General features: G+C 39.0%; 1 protein-coding gene across 1 annotated transcript in view; it reads right to left on the bottom strand.

The window, feature by feature from the left end:
- The window catches only part of Rel (REL proto-oncogene, NF-kB subunit), a 29,491-nt gene extending 13,355 nt beyond the window's left edge, over positions 1 to 16,136 (bottom strand). The window contains exons 1-3 of the mRNA XM_021211025.2: positions 15,805 to 16,136; positions 5,905 to 6,047; positions 1,687 to 1,835 (exon numbers count right to left, since the gene is read on the bottom strand). Coding sequence (XP_021066684.1) covers positions 1,687 to 1,835; positions 5,905 to 6,047; positions 15,805 to 15,814 — 302 coding nt within the window. The 5' untranslated portion in view covers positions 15,815 to 16,136. The remainder of the gene's footprint in view (positions 1 to 1,686; positions 1,836 to 5,904; positions 6,048 to 15,804) is intronic.
- Positions 16,137 to 17,236: the final 1,100 nt, after the last annotated feature.

Genomic DNA, 17,236 nt, shown 5'->3' with positions numbered 1-17,236 from the left:
AAAATCAAACAAACAAACAAAAACAACAACAACCCTACTAGCCCAAGTCTTGTGAACTAAGTAAATCACAACCCTCTGAAAGAACACTGTGAACAGAGGAGCCTGAAGGAACACTCTCCTGACTGCAGTGTAAGATCAGAGGCACTAAGCTGGACAGTGGAGGCACTAAGCTGGACAGTGGAGGCACTAAGCTGGACAGTGGAGGCACTAAGCTGGACAGTGGAGGCACATACCTAGTACTTGGGAGGCAAAGGCAGGCAGATCTCTGAGTTCAAGACCAACTTGGTCTACACAGTAAGTTCCAGGACATCTAGGGCTACATAGAGAAACCCTGTTTCAGACAAACAAACAAACCCAACAACTACTATATATATATATAAGACACTAGAGTGGGACGAAAGATAAAAACCAGGGGCCATTGAACAACAGCCAGAAAACTACAGGTTACAACAGGTTTGTCTTCACAGAAATCAAGAAAGAGTATTTCAAGACATAAATGACTGAAAATTTGAAATACTGCTGGAAGATCAAGACATGCAGGCGTTAAGATTTCTTGTCAAGTGTGTATTTCTAGGGCTTTTTGTGTTTTGCATCATTACTATTAATAAGAAGAACTTTTTTGGAGATAATGTCTTGCTGTGTACTCCAGGATAGTCACAAATTATTTTTGTAGATCATACAGAATGAAGAGATTAATCACAACATGTTTTCTTACTTTCAACAATTTAAAGAAGTACACTTAGCCAGACATGGTAATGCATGCTTACTTTTAATCCCAGTGCTCTGGAGGCTGAGAAAGGAGGATCACTAAAAGCTGGAAGCTAAGCTGAGCTACACAGTGAGATTCTGTCTCAAAACAGCCAAAACGTAAAAAATAAGAAGTGGTAGATATGTTGGCAGATTTCTAGCCTAACATGTGTAAAGTCTTAAATTCGATCCTCATAAACTGGAGGTAGGGTCTTAAGGCTATGATCTCACAGCTGTGATCTCAGTATTTGAATCCTCTGGAAGGCAACCCTAGCCTACAGGAAACTCTGTCTTGAGGGGAGGCAGGAGTGGGTAGAGATGGGGCACGCCTTTAGTCCCAGCACTCAGGAGGCAGAGGCAGGTCTAGTTTGAGGCCAGCCTGGTCTACAGAGCGAGTTCCAAGACAGTGAGGGCTACACAGAGAAATTATTTTGAAAAACAAAAGAAAACAAAACAAAAAATAAAATAACAACATAAAAAATAGTCCTTCTGAGCCAGACAGGATGGTGTTACCTGTAATGTCAGGATTTGGGAGTTGGAGGTGCAGGAAGGTTTGAGCCCAGTCTAGGTGACATTAGGAAGAATTTCTACTAACTATCATGTGTGGTATCTATTAATAAAGAATGAATGCAAGCGGTAAGAACAAACTTTTTAACATCAGGTTGGTGAGATGGCGCAGTGGGTAGAGGCATCTGGCAACCTGAGTTTAACCCTCAGGGTCCACGTGGTGAGAAGAGAACCGACTCCACCAGCCGAGCCAACTCCGACCTCCACATGCACCCCAAGCACATGTGTCCTCCCCATAGGTAACAAACAAAATGTAATTAAAATGTAAATGAGCATGTTATAGTAAATTAAATACAGAATTAATTTATTTTGCTAAAAACTAAAATTATATCTTTGACCTATTGCTAAAGATTTCTGTTACTGTATACTTACAACAAAGGTCTGCGTTCTGGTCCAAACTCTGCTTCATAGTATCCATCTCTGCAATCTTTCCCAACTAAATCATGAGGGTGAGGTTTATAGGGATCATTCTTTGTTACTAATGTAATTCTTATTTTTCCTTTTCCATAGTAGTTCATAATCTGAAAAGGGAAATTAAATATACAGTCTGTATGTATATCTTGTTAACAGTAGATCTACTAGATAGGTATTGTAGCATATGCCTATAGCCCCAGCATTTGGAAGGCTGAAGCAGGATCAGCACAAGTTCAAGGCCAGCCAGGGCTACCTGCAATAATACCCTGTTTTAAAAGCAAACAAGTAAAAAGAACTGATCCATTAATTTAAGTTCAATTTATATAATGTAGTCAGCATGTGATAAAATTCAAATAGTCACCAGTTTACTTGAGATTAAAGTTTTCAGAGAATATATCAGCCTGGAAAACTTACCTTTCAATTCCTAAAATGTTTCTTTCTGCCCTTATTTCATCTAGCTTTATCATCTGTTTATTTTCCTTTTAAAGTGGGTAAATAGGCCAGGAATTATGGTGCACTTTTAATCCCAGAGTTTGGGAGGCAGAGGCAGAGGCAGAGACAGAGGCAGAGGCAGACAGATCTCTGTGAGTTCAAGGCCACCTGGTCTACAGAGTGAGTTCCATGACAGCCAGGGCAACACAAAGAGACCCTGTCTCAAAACTCCAAAATAAATAGTTGTTATATTTCCCAGCCTTTGTTGTACAACCCTTGCTCCTTCATTTAACACTGTTGAGGTTTGGTCTGTTGCTATGTACTGTAATGCTAAAAACTGGCCCTGGTGCTTCAGGAGGCGGAAGATCCTCATGTACAGCAAATACAACCTTGACCCCCAACTTATCCCTGATTGGTCAATAAAGATGCATATAGCCTAGAGCTGGGCAGAAGAGAGATGGATGAAGTTTTGGTTCCTGGGCTTGGGGACTGGAGCAGGAGACCATGAGGAAAGAAGGAGAAGGTGGAGAGAGGAGAAGCTGCCATGGGGTAGGTGAATCATGAAAGCATGGCCATGAGGGCTGGCCAATTGCAGTAAGAGTGGCCCAGGCAGAACATGTCACGTTATAACTCAGAAAGTAGATACTAATAGCTTAGAGGGTAGATATCTGCCCAGCACTAGTGCTTTAAAGGCTTAACATAAATATAAAGGTTTTAAGTTTTTAATTTGGGAATAAATGATCCAAGGCAGAGTAGAAACCCCTGATTATATATTACTACAGTAAAGACTTATTGGGACAGAAAAGATACAAACTGTACATATAATTTTGATGAAAAAAGTAAGATGATTTAAGAAGAACTAAGGGCTAGTGAGATGGCACTGCAGCTAAAGGCTCTTGCCACCAACAACTTCAATCTCTGAATCTCACAGTAGCACAAGGAGAGAACACACACACACACACACACACACACATCCACACACACACACACAGAGGGGGGGTGTAAAAAAAAAGCCAGAGTCCTCTAAGACCACATAGCCCATGAAAAATCTTGTGGCAAAGGAAGTAAAATTAGAAGCAGGTTTTGAAATTCACCCCTGACTGTACCCACGCCATAAGCAAGGGAAAGCTGGGATCTTGGTGGAGGGTGTGACCATCAAAGGAACAAGAGCAAGACCTGCCTCTTCAGAGGCACCTTCTTCCAAAAGTATCTGAAACATCTCAAAAATTATCTGAAGAACCATCTCCATAACTGGTTGTGTCTGGCTGCACCCTGTAGACAGCAGGAAACTGTGCTCTGAGCTGTATGTGTTACTTCCAGGTCTACCAGGATGAACTGGAGTTGGGCAGTAAGGAGTAAGACACACTGCTCTGGAATGCTTTAATTTAGGAACAAAATTTTTTTAAGAGGAGCCAAAAATGACTCACAAGGTTGGAAAAATAGAATTTTAAATTAACCTTTCACTGTATGTCTTTCATTTGAACACTTAGAAAGAATTTAGATAATCCAAAGCAATATTGTTGCAAATAGTGTGATTTAAAAACATGAAGTTTTTATGGGCCTGGAGTAATAGCTCAGCAGCTAAAAGCACTTACTGATCTTCTAGAGGACCAGAGTTCAGATCCCAGAATTCATGTTACACAATTCACAATTGCCTGTAACTCTAGCTTCAAGGGATCTGATACTCTCCTCTGGCCTACGTGGGCCTATGCGTGCACACACATGCACACACATATTCACACATTCATTCATTTTATACACACACACACACACACACACACACACACACACACACATATGTATGCATACATATATGCATATATAAAATCTTTTCTTAAAGTTAAGTTTGTACAGTAGATAGGACCAAAGCCTTTAGGCATACTATTGTACAAATGCACTATATATTTCAAAAAACTAGGAGGACTTTGAGTGTTTCCACAAGGAATGATAAATGTTTGAGGAGCTAAGTATGTATAACTTGATTGAAGCATTACATGATATATACATGTATTATATATTATACATTACATGACATCCCATTAATATGTACAATTTAAGCATCTATGTATCAGTTAAAAATATAAAGACAGAAATTTGGGAATCAATATATAACTTGGCAATTTTGTAATTCTTCTTAGGTTCAATAAAATAAACTATAACTAATAAGCTAGTTACAAAACAGTAATTTCAGATCTACTGGTGAAAAATTAAGAACCATATTTCAAAATCCACTTTGAGATGGTGTCTTCCTTTTATCCATAGAGTCTTTAGGCCCAAGGCATCTACCCACCTCAGCCTCCCGAGTAGATGAGAGTTTGGCGGGTGACTGCCCCTGACTTCTATTAACTTTGTTTTCATTTGTCTATAGAGACAAGGTCTTGTTTAAATAGCCCAGACTGGCCTGGAACTTCTTATATAGGTAAGTAGTCCTCAACTCAATATCCACCTGTTTATGCTTCCCAATGCTTGGCATGTACTACCACACCAACTCACTATTAAGGATTTTAATTGGCACTTTAACAATAAAAATTAGCTAGACATGATTTTTATTATTAAAATTATTAAAATCAATATTATTATATTGATTTTATTTTTATTAGCTAGCTAATAAAAATTGCTAGGCATGTCTGTAATTCCAGTATGAAGGAACGCAAGAGACAAGATCACTACGAGTTTGGCACTCACAATTTTGTTTCAAAACACTAAACATGAATAAATGAATAAATAAATTATAAAAATTAAAAGGCAAGTAGATGTAATTTATAAATATAAAATATAAACATACATTATAAAAATGGTATATTTGCTAAATTCATTTTCAACCAAAAACACTGTTTTCACAGGCTAGGGATATCTACCAGTGGTAGAACACTGGTTTAGCATTCCTGATATTCTAGGTTCAATCCCCAGTACTGTCTGTCAAAAAAGATAGAGACCAGTAGCTTGACCTGTAGTAGCAGCACTCCTATCAGGAGAGTCAGAAACAGAGGAACCCTGGGAACTAGTGGGCCAGGTGTATAGATAGAGTGGAAAAACAGCAAAGATACCCTGTCTCAAACCGCAAGAGTGAGACGCCAACCCACCCAACGCTGTCCTGACTCCCACGTAGACACTGAGGTACCTGAGTGTCTGCATTCACACACACAAAAGAGCACTATACACACACAGAAAAGGAACGATACTTTATATGATGTTAATAACTCAGAGTTTTGGAGGTAAGCATAAAGGTATGAGAAAAAAAAGGGAAAAGTTATTAATAGCCCCTACAATAAAAGGTCAAAAAATGTTCCAAATCCATCTTTAACTTATACAATAATTCCCTTGACCAGTATACGTACAGAATGCTTTTTCCTCATTAAATGCTTTGTGTTAACAAAAGGGATCCAACCCAAAGCTGTCAGTGTACAATAAGCACCCTGAACCACTGCAGTTATATTAATACATGAACTTTAATAGCAGGAAAGATTCCACATTTTTAAGAGATAATCCTAATGGAGAGCAGATGCAAAGAAGAAAGGGGGTGACCAGAGCATGGGGTTGCAAAAGACTGTTAAACTGAGCCTTCTGCCAGGTGGTGGTAATGCACACCCTTAACTCGGGAGGCAGAGGCAGGGGGATCTCTGACCAGTCTGGTCTACACAGAGTGAGTTCCAGGACAGCCAGGACCACACAGAGAAACCTGTCTAGAAAACAATAAAGCAAAATGACCCCCTAAAAGTGAGATACTGAAGAAAGGCCCATTACCTGGATAGATGGGTATGTCCGGTTGTTGTCCGTGCTGCGCTCCCCTGGAATGCTGCCTGCTGATCGCCCTTCACACTTGTATCTAAACCGCATTCCCCTCTGCCTTGGCTGTTCAATTATTTCTACATATGGATTATATCCACCTGAAATTTTTAAAAAAGAACAGTGCAATGAGATTAGAATAGTAATATAATAGACTTTAATGGCTTGTTTTTTTTTTTAAAAAAAAAAACAAAGATATTTTCCTTCCCAACATTAAATAACAAAGTTAAAATGTAATCTTCAAAGATTAAATGAGGAAGATAACATTTTCTTATACAAACTAAGTTCCTATGTAGTATTAACACATAACTGATGAAGTCTTTATTGCTTAATATCTATACCTAATACGTGTATTAAGTTCTGAGATAACAACTCTTATAGTTACCTGTCCACATGAGGCCAATTAGAAGGTTTTTCTCCCAACATTTCCCAAGAAAGGTGAAGAAAATAGTATTCAGAAGTACATTATATTTTAAAACTGACTAAAATGTACTTAACTGCTTTGTTTTAAATTAGAGTATCACTGCATGAAAGAACACTCATTAAAAATTAAAGTGGACTTACGTCCTTGCATAGGCAAGTCTGGATTGTCAAAGGATCTGTACACAATATACTAAAACAGTATATTGACTTTAAGCTCAACTTAAGTTTCAAATCAGTCCCATCTAAATCTTCTCCAAAATGTAACATATAATGTGGAGATAACAAAGTCATTTACCTTCCATAACAAATGCAATTCAACATATGTACCCTTAGGATAAAACACTATTAATATAACTACCAAAGTGTGCTGAATGAAAGAAGTTAATGTAAAACAAGCACATACTATATGATCCATTTACATGAAACTCCAGAAATGTAAGTCAATCTATAATGAAAAAAGGTGATCACTATTTGTCTAAACTTGGTAGATGAGAAAGTTTGGAGGATGGTGGACATGTTTATTTTTATCGTGTTAATTAAAATATACATGTGTGCCAGGCAGTGGTGGCGCACGCCTTTAATCCCAGCACTTGGGAGGCAGAAGCAGGCGGATTTCTGAGTTCGAGGCCAGCCTGGTCTACAGAGTGAGTTCCAGGACAGCCAGGACTACACAGAGCAACCCTGTCTTGAAAAAAAAAAAACAAAAAAAAATACATGTGTGCGTGTATGTATATGTATACACACTATATTTCCACGTATGGAGGGCCAGGCCTTTAATTTTAGCAATCTCAAAAATAGAGGTATGCTGATCTCTGTGAGTTCAAGACCAGCCTTAACTATATAGCAAGTTCCAGGCCAGCAGGGCTACATAATGAAATCTCATATCAAAAAACTAAAAAACAAAAATGTTTACATATAATTATTACATTACAATGAGTTTTAAGTATATGTCAATAAAACTTTAAAAATGAATGCATCTTCACCCTTTAGCCAAATCATGGAAATAGAAGTTCCATAAAATCAACTATGTTTTCATGTTAAGGCAGGTAACCATGTAATTTTACTTTAAGAGTATAACTTCCCCAAACCATTAATCTATTTCACTAAGGCTTATCCTGTTAGAATGTAAACAAGCTTCAGAAATGGTGAAACAATGAATTGTTTAATATAGCATGGGACACGGTCTATTCCAAACTGGGCACTTTTCTTTTCCTTGTAGAATTCACTATGTAGACCCAATTGACCATGAACTTGCAGTGACTTTTTGCCTCCTGAGTTCTATTATCAAAACAAAATAAGATCCAGCAAGAGTCCAGCAAGACCCTGTGTTTAATAATATCTTATTATTAATATTCTCTGTAAAATATGTGTTAAATTCTTCCAAGTGTCACACACACAAGAGGTAAGCAGTAAGCGGTCTCCTATCACTTCAGATGCTCTCTGAAGAAAGTGGCACCCTCACTCTCGCAGCTACTACTCCGAAGGACCCTGTACCAACAGTGAGCAATGACTACACTAGTCATCGCATCGTGTCAGTGTACAATGGGGGGAAATACTAACCAAATTCTGCAGAAAGTTATAATCAGAACAAAAGAGGAATCTCACAGTTTAAGAGAGGGAAAATGTAACAAAACAAGAGTGGAAAGACATTTTAGAAAAAGGGAAGTAATTGTCCATGACATCAACCACCAATGGAAGTGGAGTGCAGTACCACTCTTAGAAAGAGAACCAAAAGTCCAAGTACATTCAGTAATATGGATTTTGTTGTATATGTGAAAAGCTATCAATGCTTTTATTCAGGGAAATCACAAGCTCAGATTAGCTTTCTAGAGTAAGAATTCTGATGGTAGTGGTTAGACCAAAAAAAAAAAGAAAAGTAAATGATCAGTTTAAAGATGACTTATATGCACGCATATACATTTTTATCCTATAAACACATACATACATACATACATACATACATAAATACATACAAGAGGTTAACAACAATAAAATAGAACAATTACAACAAATGACTAAAACAAGTTATTTAAAACGTTATGAAATTTTTCTTTTTAACATTTTGATCTACAGTTGATTACAAATAAATGAACTGAAGAAAATCAGACTACATGTAAGTGGAGAGTATTGTCATATAAGCAAAAATGTGGATATGTCTGAAATATAGCTGTTATAAAGATAAAAGGTTATTTCAAAAAACAAAACTGACATATTTTGGTATCTACACATCAAAGAGAAATTAATCACTAGTGGCAAGGATCTGGGAAAACAACTCAGTCAGAAAAATGCTTGGCATTCAAGTACAAGATCCTGAGTGCAATCCCAGCATCCATACAAACAGCCAGGCATGGTAGCACATCCCTGTAAGCCAACGCTGGAGAGGAGACAGGAGGACCCTTCCAGCTCACTGGCTTGCCAGCCTAGCCTAATGAGTGAGTACTAGGTTCCTGTGAAAGAGCCACACACAGGGATGGAGGGGAGAATCACTTGTGGCCATGTGGTTTCTCAATAAATTGTTGCTGCTACCTTTAATTTTATTCATTCTGATTTAGACCTCCTGCATTCGAATCCATCACTCATTTGCCTATTCAAATGGTAGAAAGCAAGCTGAAGGATCTGGGTACAAGCTCAGTACCACCAGAAACAAAAGAACTTAAATAAACAACAACAACACACACAAGAGAAAACTATTTTAATCCAACAAAGTCCATAGTAATTACTGAAAATATAAGGCAAATGAATATTTTACAATGTGTGTATTACTGTATATGTAAAAATTACATCTTAAATTTAAATATCTTATAGCCTATGCGTTCTTGTAGGACTACTTAAGAGAATGCACCTTTCTCTTCAAATGTGTTAAATTCAACATGATTGTTTTCAGTGGCATCTTAAAGAACTTACATGGTTGAACTAAACAGTCAAATAAATCCCAGCCCATTACTTAAGAGGTATTCTGGTGAGAAATTGATATATAATGACATCATTAATGATAGCTGGGGTTTTTTGAAGGAGAAAATAAAAAAAAAAACAAAAACATTGCAGGGTCATTCAAAGCAAGTTACACATTTCTTTAAACCAGTGAGTATATTTATAAAACTATGAAATACAAAGGACCCAAGACTAAGTATTTTTTAAAAATACCTTAAAGTAATAAGAATTACCTAAATATTGTCATGTAATTTCATGCATTTATATTTATTTTTCTTCTTGTAGAAATTCTTCATTGAGCCAGGCAGTAGTTGGGCACGCCTTTAGTCCTAGCACTGGGGAGGCAGAGGCAGGTGGATCTCTGATTTTGAGGCCAGCCTGGNCTACAGAGAGTTCCAGGACAGCCAGGGCTACACAGGGCTACCCTGTCTCAAAAAACAAAAAAGCAAAAACATACCAACAATAAAAAGGAACTCTTCATTGTTAACAAGTCTCACTCAAAAACAAATTTCAGAATTTATAATCTACATTCCCCATTGGGAATAACTTTTCCGTCGTCCTGTAAACCAACAATCATGGTAATTTTTTTAGAGCAATTATTCCAAACAAAACAAAACAAACAAACAAAAAACAAAAAACCCAAACAGCAAACATTAGTTTAGGGAAAAATTAACTATTGTGTTCTTCATGTTTTGAGACAGTGTCTTATCTATCTAGGGCTAACTTCTAACTTGTTTTGTAGCCTAGGCTGATCTTGAACCTCTAAGCTTCTGGCCTCCACTTTCCTAGGGTTGAAATTATAGGCTCCACTACCACAGACTTTGTACAATGTTGGGTCCAATCAGGTCTTCTCAAGGCTGGGCAGCTACTCTACAGGCTCTCAAGTCACCTACGCAGGTGTCACTCAACGCGTAGCTTGAGGCTTTCCTTGAACTTCTGATCTTCCAAATACCAGGTCTACAGATTTCTGCCACCATACCCAGCTTTGTTATTGAAATAAAACTACATGTTTTACTTCTTCAAGTTACTGAATGGCAGAAATTGTATTACTCATTAATGTCCTAAATTAATATCTGTGTGAAGATTAAAATTCCAAAGCTCTTTTGCGATTCAAAAATTAAAGGACTATATTAATGATTAACCAGTCCCTCCTTATTATATTCCACAACAACTGAAAAAAAAACCCCAGTACTTTGTAGGTACCAGAACAACTACATCATCATGCTTCCTCATATCTGTTTATATTCTCCTTTAACTATAGCCCTCCTAGCTAGGAAATCATTGGTATCATGTGTCAGTAAAATGATCCAATCATGTTCTTCCTTGGTGCTGTTTTACAATGCCATTCCTCTTGAAGATGAAAAATAAAAAACTGTAGTCCTCTATGGAGAGTACGAAGGAAAATTATAAACCAAGGAACCTTAGGGAAAACAAATACTCTTACCTAAGATTACAGGAAGTCACTTTGTTTTTTGTTTTTTTTTAAGATTTATTTATTATTATATCTAAGTACACTGTTGCTGTCTCCAGATGTACCAGAAGAGGGAGTCAGATTTCATTATGGATGGTTGTGAACCACCATGTGGTTGCTGGGATTTGAACTCAGGACCTTTGGAAGAGCAGTCAGTGCTCTTAACCACTGAGCCATCTCTCTAGCCCAGTCACTTTGGTTTTTAAAAGCACAGAAATGTTTTCAAAGTTGTTTCTAAACAATTTAATTAAGGTATTTTTCTTTAACCAGGACAAATGTAAAGTCTGGATTGGTCTCTATATTTTGAGATATATATATATATATATATATATATATATATATATAATTGCTAATATCTACTAGAATAATTTTTGAATTATAGCTAAAATGCTTGCAATATAGTTATTATTTCATTTGCACTTAGGTGCAAAAGAATGCTATTTGAAAACACTGAGCCTATTTAAAATCTCAAGTATGAGTTTTAAGGTTTAAAAAATTAAAAATTAAATTTTAAGATTAAAAAGAAATTAGAAATTTCTTTTACATTAGAAACATTAGAAATAGATCAATTGTCACAATCATATATAAAATAGGTGTGCTAACAAAAATATTATTGCTAGAATGAGAAGCCATAATTAAGTACACCATGAGAATATGTTACATATAATTAATTATAATACCAATTAAAACACACACATAAGTATTTCTCACAGATTCTCTTAACTTTACTCTTCATAAAGAGAACTGCTGTTCATTTTAGAGATGCTAAAACTTCAAAATAATATAAAATTTTGAGGAAAAGGGTTATTATTATTATTATTGGTTTATTTTTTGAGACAGTCTCATTGTGTGGCCTGGATGGCCTGTAACTTGCTTTATAGAGCAGACTGGCCTTGAATTCAGAGCTCTGCCTGACTCTGCCTCCAAGTGCTGGGATTGAAGGAATGGACCACTATGCCTGTCATAAACACATATATACACAGTATAGTAACAATTTTTAATAATATAGCAGTGAGGTAGTTATAATCCAAGGAACTAACAAATCTGACTGCCAAATGGATGTATATCTTCTGGGTCCATAGCCACAGAAGAACTATGGAAAGAATGATAGAGTGAAACTCTTCCATGAGATTATTTCTTTTTTGAAAGAATAAAAGTCATAGGTGTCAGTAAACTGCAGAGGTGTAATTACAACCAAGTTTCAAAATAAAATCAACTTTTAAATTTATGTAACAAGAAAGAAGTTGTTAAGCATAAAACCTCAATAACAGATATGGCTATAACCTATAACCTAAAACAAATACAAATATCTTAAGAATATAAAGTGAATATTTACACTCAAAGTCCCTAGAACAGAGTTTGTTCTGGGGCTGTACATCAGAAGCCAAACCATAACCTAACCTTACAGAGATCTGAGGAGAAATGAAACACTTCAAGAATAAAGTGCAGACAGATTTCTGAAGAAACCTTCCAAATTAATCTAATACTCTGAAGACCAACTGCCCAAGACATGAAGAAGTAAAAACAATGCCAAGTGATCAGGGACGTAACCAAGATCCAAGCAGAGACGGGATTATGGATAAAACAGGCAAAAAATGTCTGGCAAGTTGTCATTCTCCCAGTCACCAAACCAACCAACCAACCCACCAATCTCATTCAACCAAAGCAAAGAAAACATTCAAAAGATAGCCTTTGATTGTCCTTTACATAAAACATAGCAGAGCCTTGTTATTTACAGTACAGCACAGAAATGATGGTCATACTAAGCATAGTTGAGAACAGCTGACTAGAGTGCTTCTTTCTCATAAAGTCCTAGGTAAACAGATTTTGCCTGGAACCCAAAGGAGCAAGCAGCTAATAATCATACACTCCTAAATATCACCTCCATTCAGAACTTTCTTTTGAGTATTCATCACGAGGCAAATCAAAGCCATGTAAATGTTTTGCAGTAAGTTTTCACTGCTGTGGATACAGGAAAAGCAAAACAAACAACAAACTAAAAGCCAGTCCTAAGAGGTTTTTACCTACTAGAATGCAAAAGTAATGTTTAAAGTCTTTCCTCGAATAAAAAAATGCATGGCAGGGTCAAATCATCTCTATTAAGATTTCAGACTTAAAAATACAAGAGACCCAGTTAAGTACAAATTTCAAAGGAACATTTTTTTTGAAAATATATCTTCCTCTGCAATATTCAGATCATGTGCTCATAAACACAATCATGCAGAGAACCCATATGGGAGAAAATTGAAACAAAAAAATCCTGAATCCCTTAGTTGTATTTGAGAAAGGGACCACATATACCCTGTGCTCTTAATTATGACTGTGCCCACCATTTCCTCCATTCATTCTTGTTGTATACATCACTAATTATTATAACACCTTTATCTCTTTTTCATGTGCTGCGTTTCTGAAACATCTGTATTTGTGAGCAGTCTTCCTTTTTTAAAAAAAGGAAGTCATTTGTTTTAGCCGGCCACTCGTAACTCTGGCTCTATTATTAAAGTGTAAGTTGTCTCACAGCTATGTTCACTTTTACTGGGGGGGAAGGTCATCTTGAAATTCACATACAAAAAGTTGGTGAGTAGTAAGGTCTACAAAAATAATTCCTTCCTATACTTCCTGTTATGTGACACAGCAGAATCATATTAAAGAAAAACTGTGACTAAATACAAACTTTCTAAATTTTAAAGTACATTTCACCAAAGACATTCTTAGTCATTAGTAACATAGTATGTGTCTACAAGGCAACTAACTGTACACCTCCTCCACTTTGTTCTTTTTAGGAAATAATGAAAAATTTTAAATACGTACACAAGACAGCTAACTTAAATAGAATACAATTGTGTGAATAATGACTGCTTAAATATGCAGACCTTTGATCAGGAACATTTTCTCCATGTTGCCTGCTATAATTAATCTTATCAAAAAGCTAGAACAAGGCACAGTATTGTGTAAAAGACAATGAAAACCAGCTTACTGGCCGGCTAGGGAGTCCTAACCTGCTAATTTACCTGAACAATAATTAGAATCATCACATAAAATCCCGTCTTCTCATGACACTTATATAATCCTGCTCATGAGATTATTATCTATGACACTTTACATTTATAAGCACCACCTATTCAATTACACATACCTATTTACATATGACTTCGGAGAGGAATGAACAAATGGTCTTAATGCTTGTTAATCAATATAAATACTTTTCAAGGTTTCAGTACTATATTGCAAAAGGAATCTAAATTACATAATCATAAGTTAAACAATTTTGTTGCTTTTAAATTAGTATTTCAAAGGGAATGGGAATTTTAAATTTATTTCATATTTTTTCTCTATTTGGTCTTTATAACTGATAAGGTACCCAGACTCCTTTAAACTATATTTTTGCCTAGAAACTTCAAATAGCAGAATTACAATTTAAATGACATGATGCAATTTAAGTAGTCTCATTCAGTGTAACCCTTGATAAAAGATCAGAAAGCAAGAAGATAATGACACTACAACTTGCAGATTTGTTTTCTGTTTGTTGGTTTTTCCTCTGACAGTACTGAGAACTGAACCCAGGGCTTCACAGAAGCTGGGCAAGCACAACCCAACTTCTAAATCCTAGAACTTGCCATTTCTTTTAAAAGTTCCCCACTTTAACTTTTGGAATCATCTCTGTAACAGCACAAAATGTGTGCCCTTAGGCGAATTGCAATTGTATTACATTTTAAAATCATGTCTGTCTTACAGTTCTTTAATAAGTGATTTTTCTGTTGAAAAATTTCAAGTATTGCATTCATCCACTATATAATAAGATTCTATTAGGTAGACAAGGGCAGAACTGTTTTTAACAAAGCTTGCCACTATTTACAAATTTCATACAAAAATCTCTTTCTGATTACCAATGAATTAAATACTTAAAGCCTTTTTGTGCTTCTAATCTGAACATGAGTTAAATTTACGAATTTACTAGAGCATCTGAAAGCCTGGCTTCATTTAAATGGGTAAAGAGAAAGTTGAAATATTTTAAACTACACTTGTTTTCTCATGAAAACCACAGACAAACTGAAATCAAGTGTCATGTGAAACACCCCAGTTTCCTTTACAGCAGGAGTTATGATATTGTTCTGCTCAACTCTTAAAGAGTTCACTAAGCTTTCTACTTCCTCTTCTCTGCCAGACGTCGGCTGCCTTCTACCGAGGGTAACTGGGAAGATAAGGGTCAGAGTCCTGCTACAGACCGAAGGTGTCATTTTAGCTCCCACGGCCAGGGAAGTGCCCACCACCGTCTCGGCTGCTTCAAGTACTTGCCTTACAGATAGCACGACTGTCATACTAAACTCCCTTGCCCTGTAAACTGTTTCTTATAAATGTGTCCCCCTCAAAGCAGACGATCCAAAACTTACTAGTGGCAGATAAACACTGACATTAAATGATGACATTTTCAACCCTTCCAGTTACTTTAAAACATAATCAAAATATCGTCTCTTGCTGCTAACAAAACGCGCGTGCAGGGTTGGGGTTGGGGGTTGAAGGGGTCGAGGTCTCTACGCGGTAAGTTAGACAAGCAACACCTTTAGCTCGTGGGGGTGGGGGTAGGGTTTTCGCTTGGAACGAATTAAAACGCCACTGAGGACTTTCACAGCCACGCCACATTCTGTCCCAGTGTCAGCCGCTAGCACGATAGGACTTAAAAAAAGAAAGCTCGCCTGAGGTCCGGAGGTTCCTCTTTTTTGTTCAAAAAATGTAAAACTGGGTCTCCATACCACCGAGTCTTTAAAGCGAGGCTTCTCCGCTCTCCTTTACTGAGATTACCCCCTGGGATCCTAAAAGCTCACCGTTGGGAATTTTGAAGGTTCTGGCTATTAGGAGAAGATCAGGTTACAGTGCGCCGCTTTGATTTCACACGCAAACCCCGGAGCGGGCAACTTTTTAAACGGCTGACAATTTGCCAGATGAGAAGACTTGAAAGGCAGACCGTCCCAACCCCAAACGGAGCCCCCGACAGCTCCTTCCCGTGACTCGCGAAGGCTCGCCCCGGTACTCACTCGAGGCCATGGCTCGGCTCCGCGCGCCGCTCGCTGCAGCTTCCAGCGTCCGGCCAGAGGCTGCCAGGCAGGCAGCCAGTCACTCAGTGAGTCAGGCAGGCAGGCAGGCAGGCAGGCAGTCGGTCAGGCAGGCAGGCAGCCAGCTAGCCCGGCAGTCAGCCAACTAGCCAGCCAACCAGTGAGGAGGCTGAGCAGCCTCTGCAGCCGGGACGCCTGTCCTCGGACCACCCCCGGGCCTCCTCTTCTTTCCCGGCTCCTCTGGGTTTGCGGCTCACACCTTCCCACCCCCGAATCTTCGCGCTCGGGTCACTGGTGTCCTGGCGTCGCCTTGCCAGGATGCCGCGGCAGGGGCAGGGGGCGGGGCGGACCGCCCGGCAGAACGGGGGGGATTTCCCGCTGCTCACGTCACTCGCGCCACCGCCTACCCGGGGCGGGGGAGGGGGCGGAGCCTCGCGGCGGGCGCGCGACCCGGCTCGGGCCGGGGCGCTTACTTCCTCCGGAGCCGGCACAGCCTGCGCGCTCTCGCCGGGAGCTCCCGGGGGCGCGCGGCGACGGCTCCGCGCGTGAGAAGCCGCCGGTCCCTGAGAAATCCCCCTCCTCCAGAGTCCTGGAGAGCGCCGCTTCAAGCCGAGGGGCGTGTTCGTGACGTCATGCTGGTCGAGCGGCCGGAGGCGGGCCGGGCGGTGCAGCGGGTGCGCTCCTTGGCCGCCGGAGGCCCGCCCGGGGTTTTCGACCGGTGGTTCCCCGTCTTCCCGATTTCGCACATGCAAATCTCCGCCCCCGCGCCGGAGAGCACGGCTGTCCGGGTGCTCTGGAGGGGAAGTGCGGAAGCGCCAGCGCCCGCGATGGGCTGTAAGGCGCAGATTTGCATACGGGGACCCCCGCAGCCTTCTTTTCCCTCTGTATCTACATTACGTCTTTTACCTACCAAAGTTTTTCAGCTGCACTGCGAGGCCGCTAACCCCATTCTGTATAAATGTACACGACGTCCAGAGATTGACCGAGATACCCACGGCTTGAGGCCTGGACCGAACTTTGGTGCTTTGACAGGTCAGGCGGAATCTTGTTTGCCTTCAGTTGCTGATACGCACCTGTTCTCTAGTCTATGCTGTATTAGCATGCCATTGTATACACGAGTATTAGAGTTGATTGGGGTTTGGAGAAGCTGAGTAGCTTGTCCATACTTTAGAGTTCTAGAAAGGAATTGCACAATTTAAGATTATCCAGCCCAGTGTAGCGCACTCCCAGCACTCGAGAGGCTGAGGCAGGTGGACTGTCTCAACAACAAAAATAACTCAGGGTTATCTGGCTCCACCTCTTGCGTTCTCCAGTCATTTACTGACTAAAACAAGTAATGAAAGGGAAATAGAGAATATCATCTGGCATGGCCAACAAGATAGCTTAGAGAGTAACTTCGCTTGCTACCAAGCCT

This window comes from Mus pahari, chromosome 13, assembly GCF_900095145.1.
Source record: "Mus pahari chromosome 13, PAHARI_EIJ_v1.1, whole genome shotgun sequence".
In the NCBI taxonomy this organism is placed as follows: Eukaryota; Metazoa; Chordata; class Mammalia; order Rodentia; family Muridae; genus Mus; species Mus pahari.
This window is presented reverse-complemented; position numbering and strand designations above follow the sequence as displayed.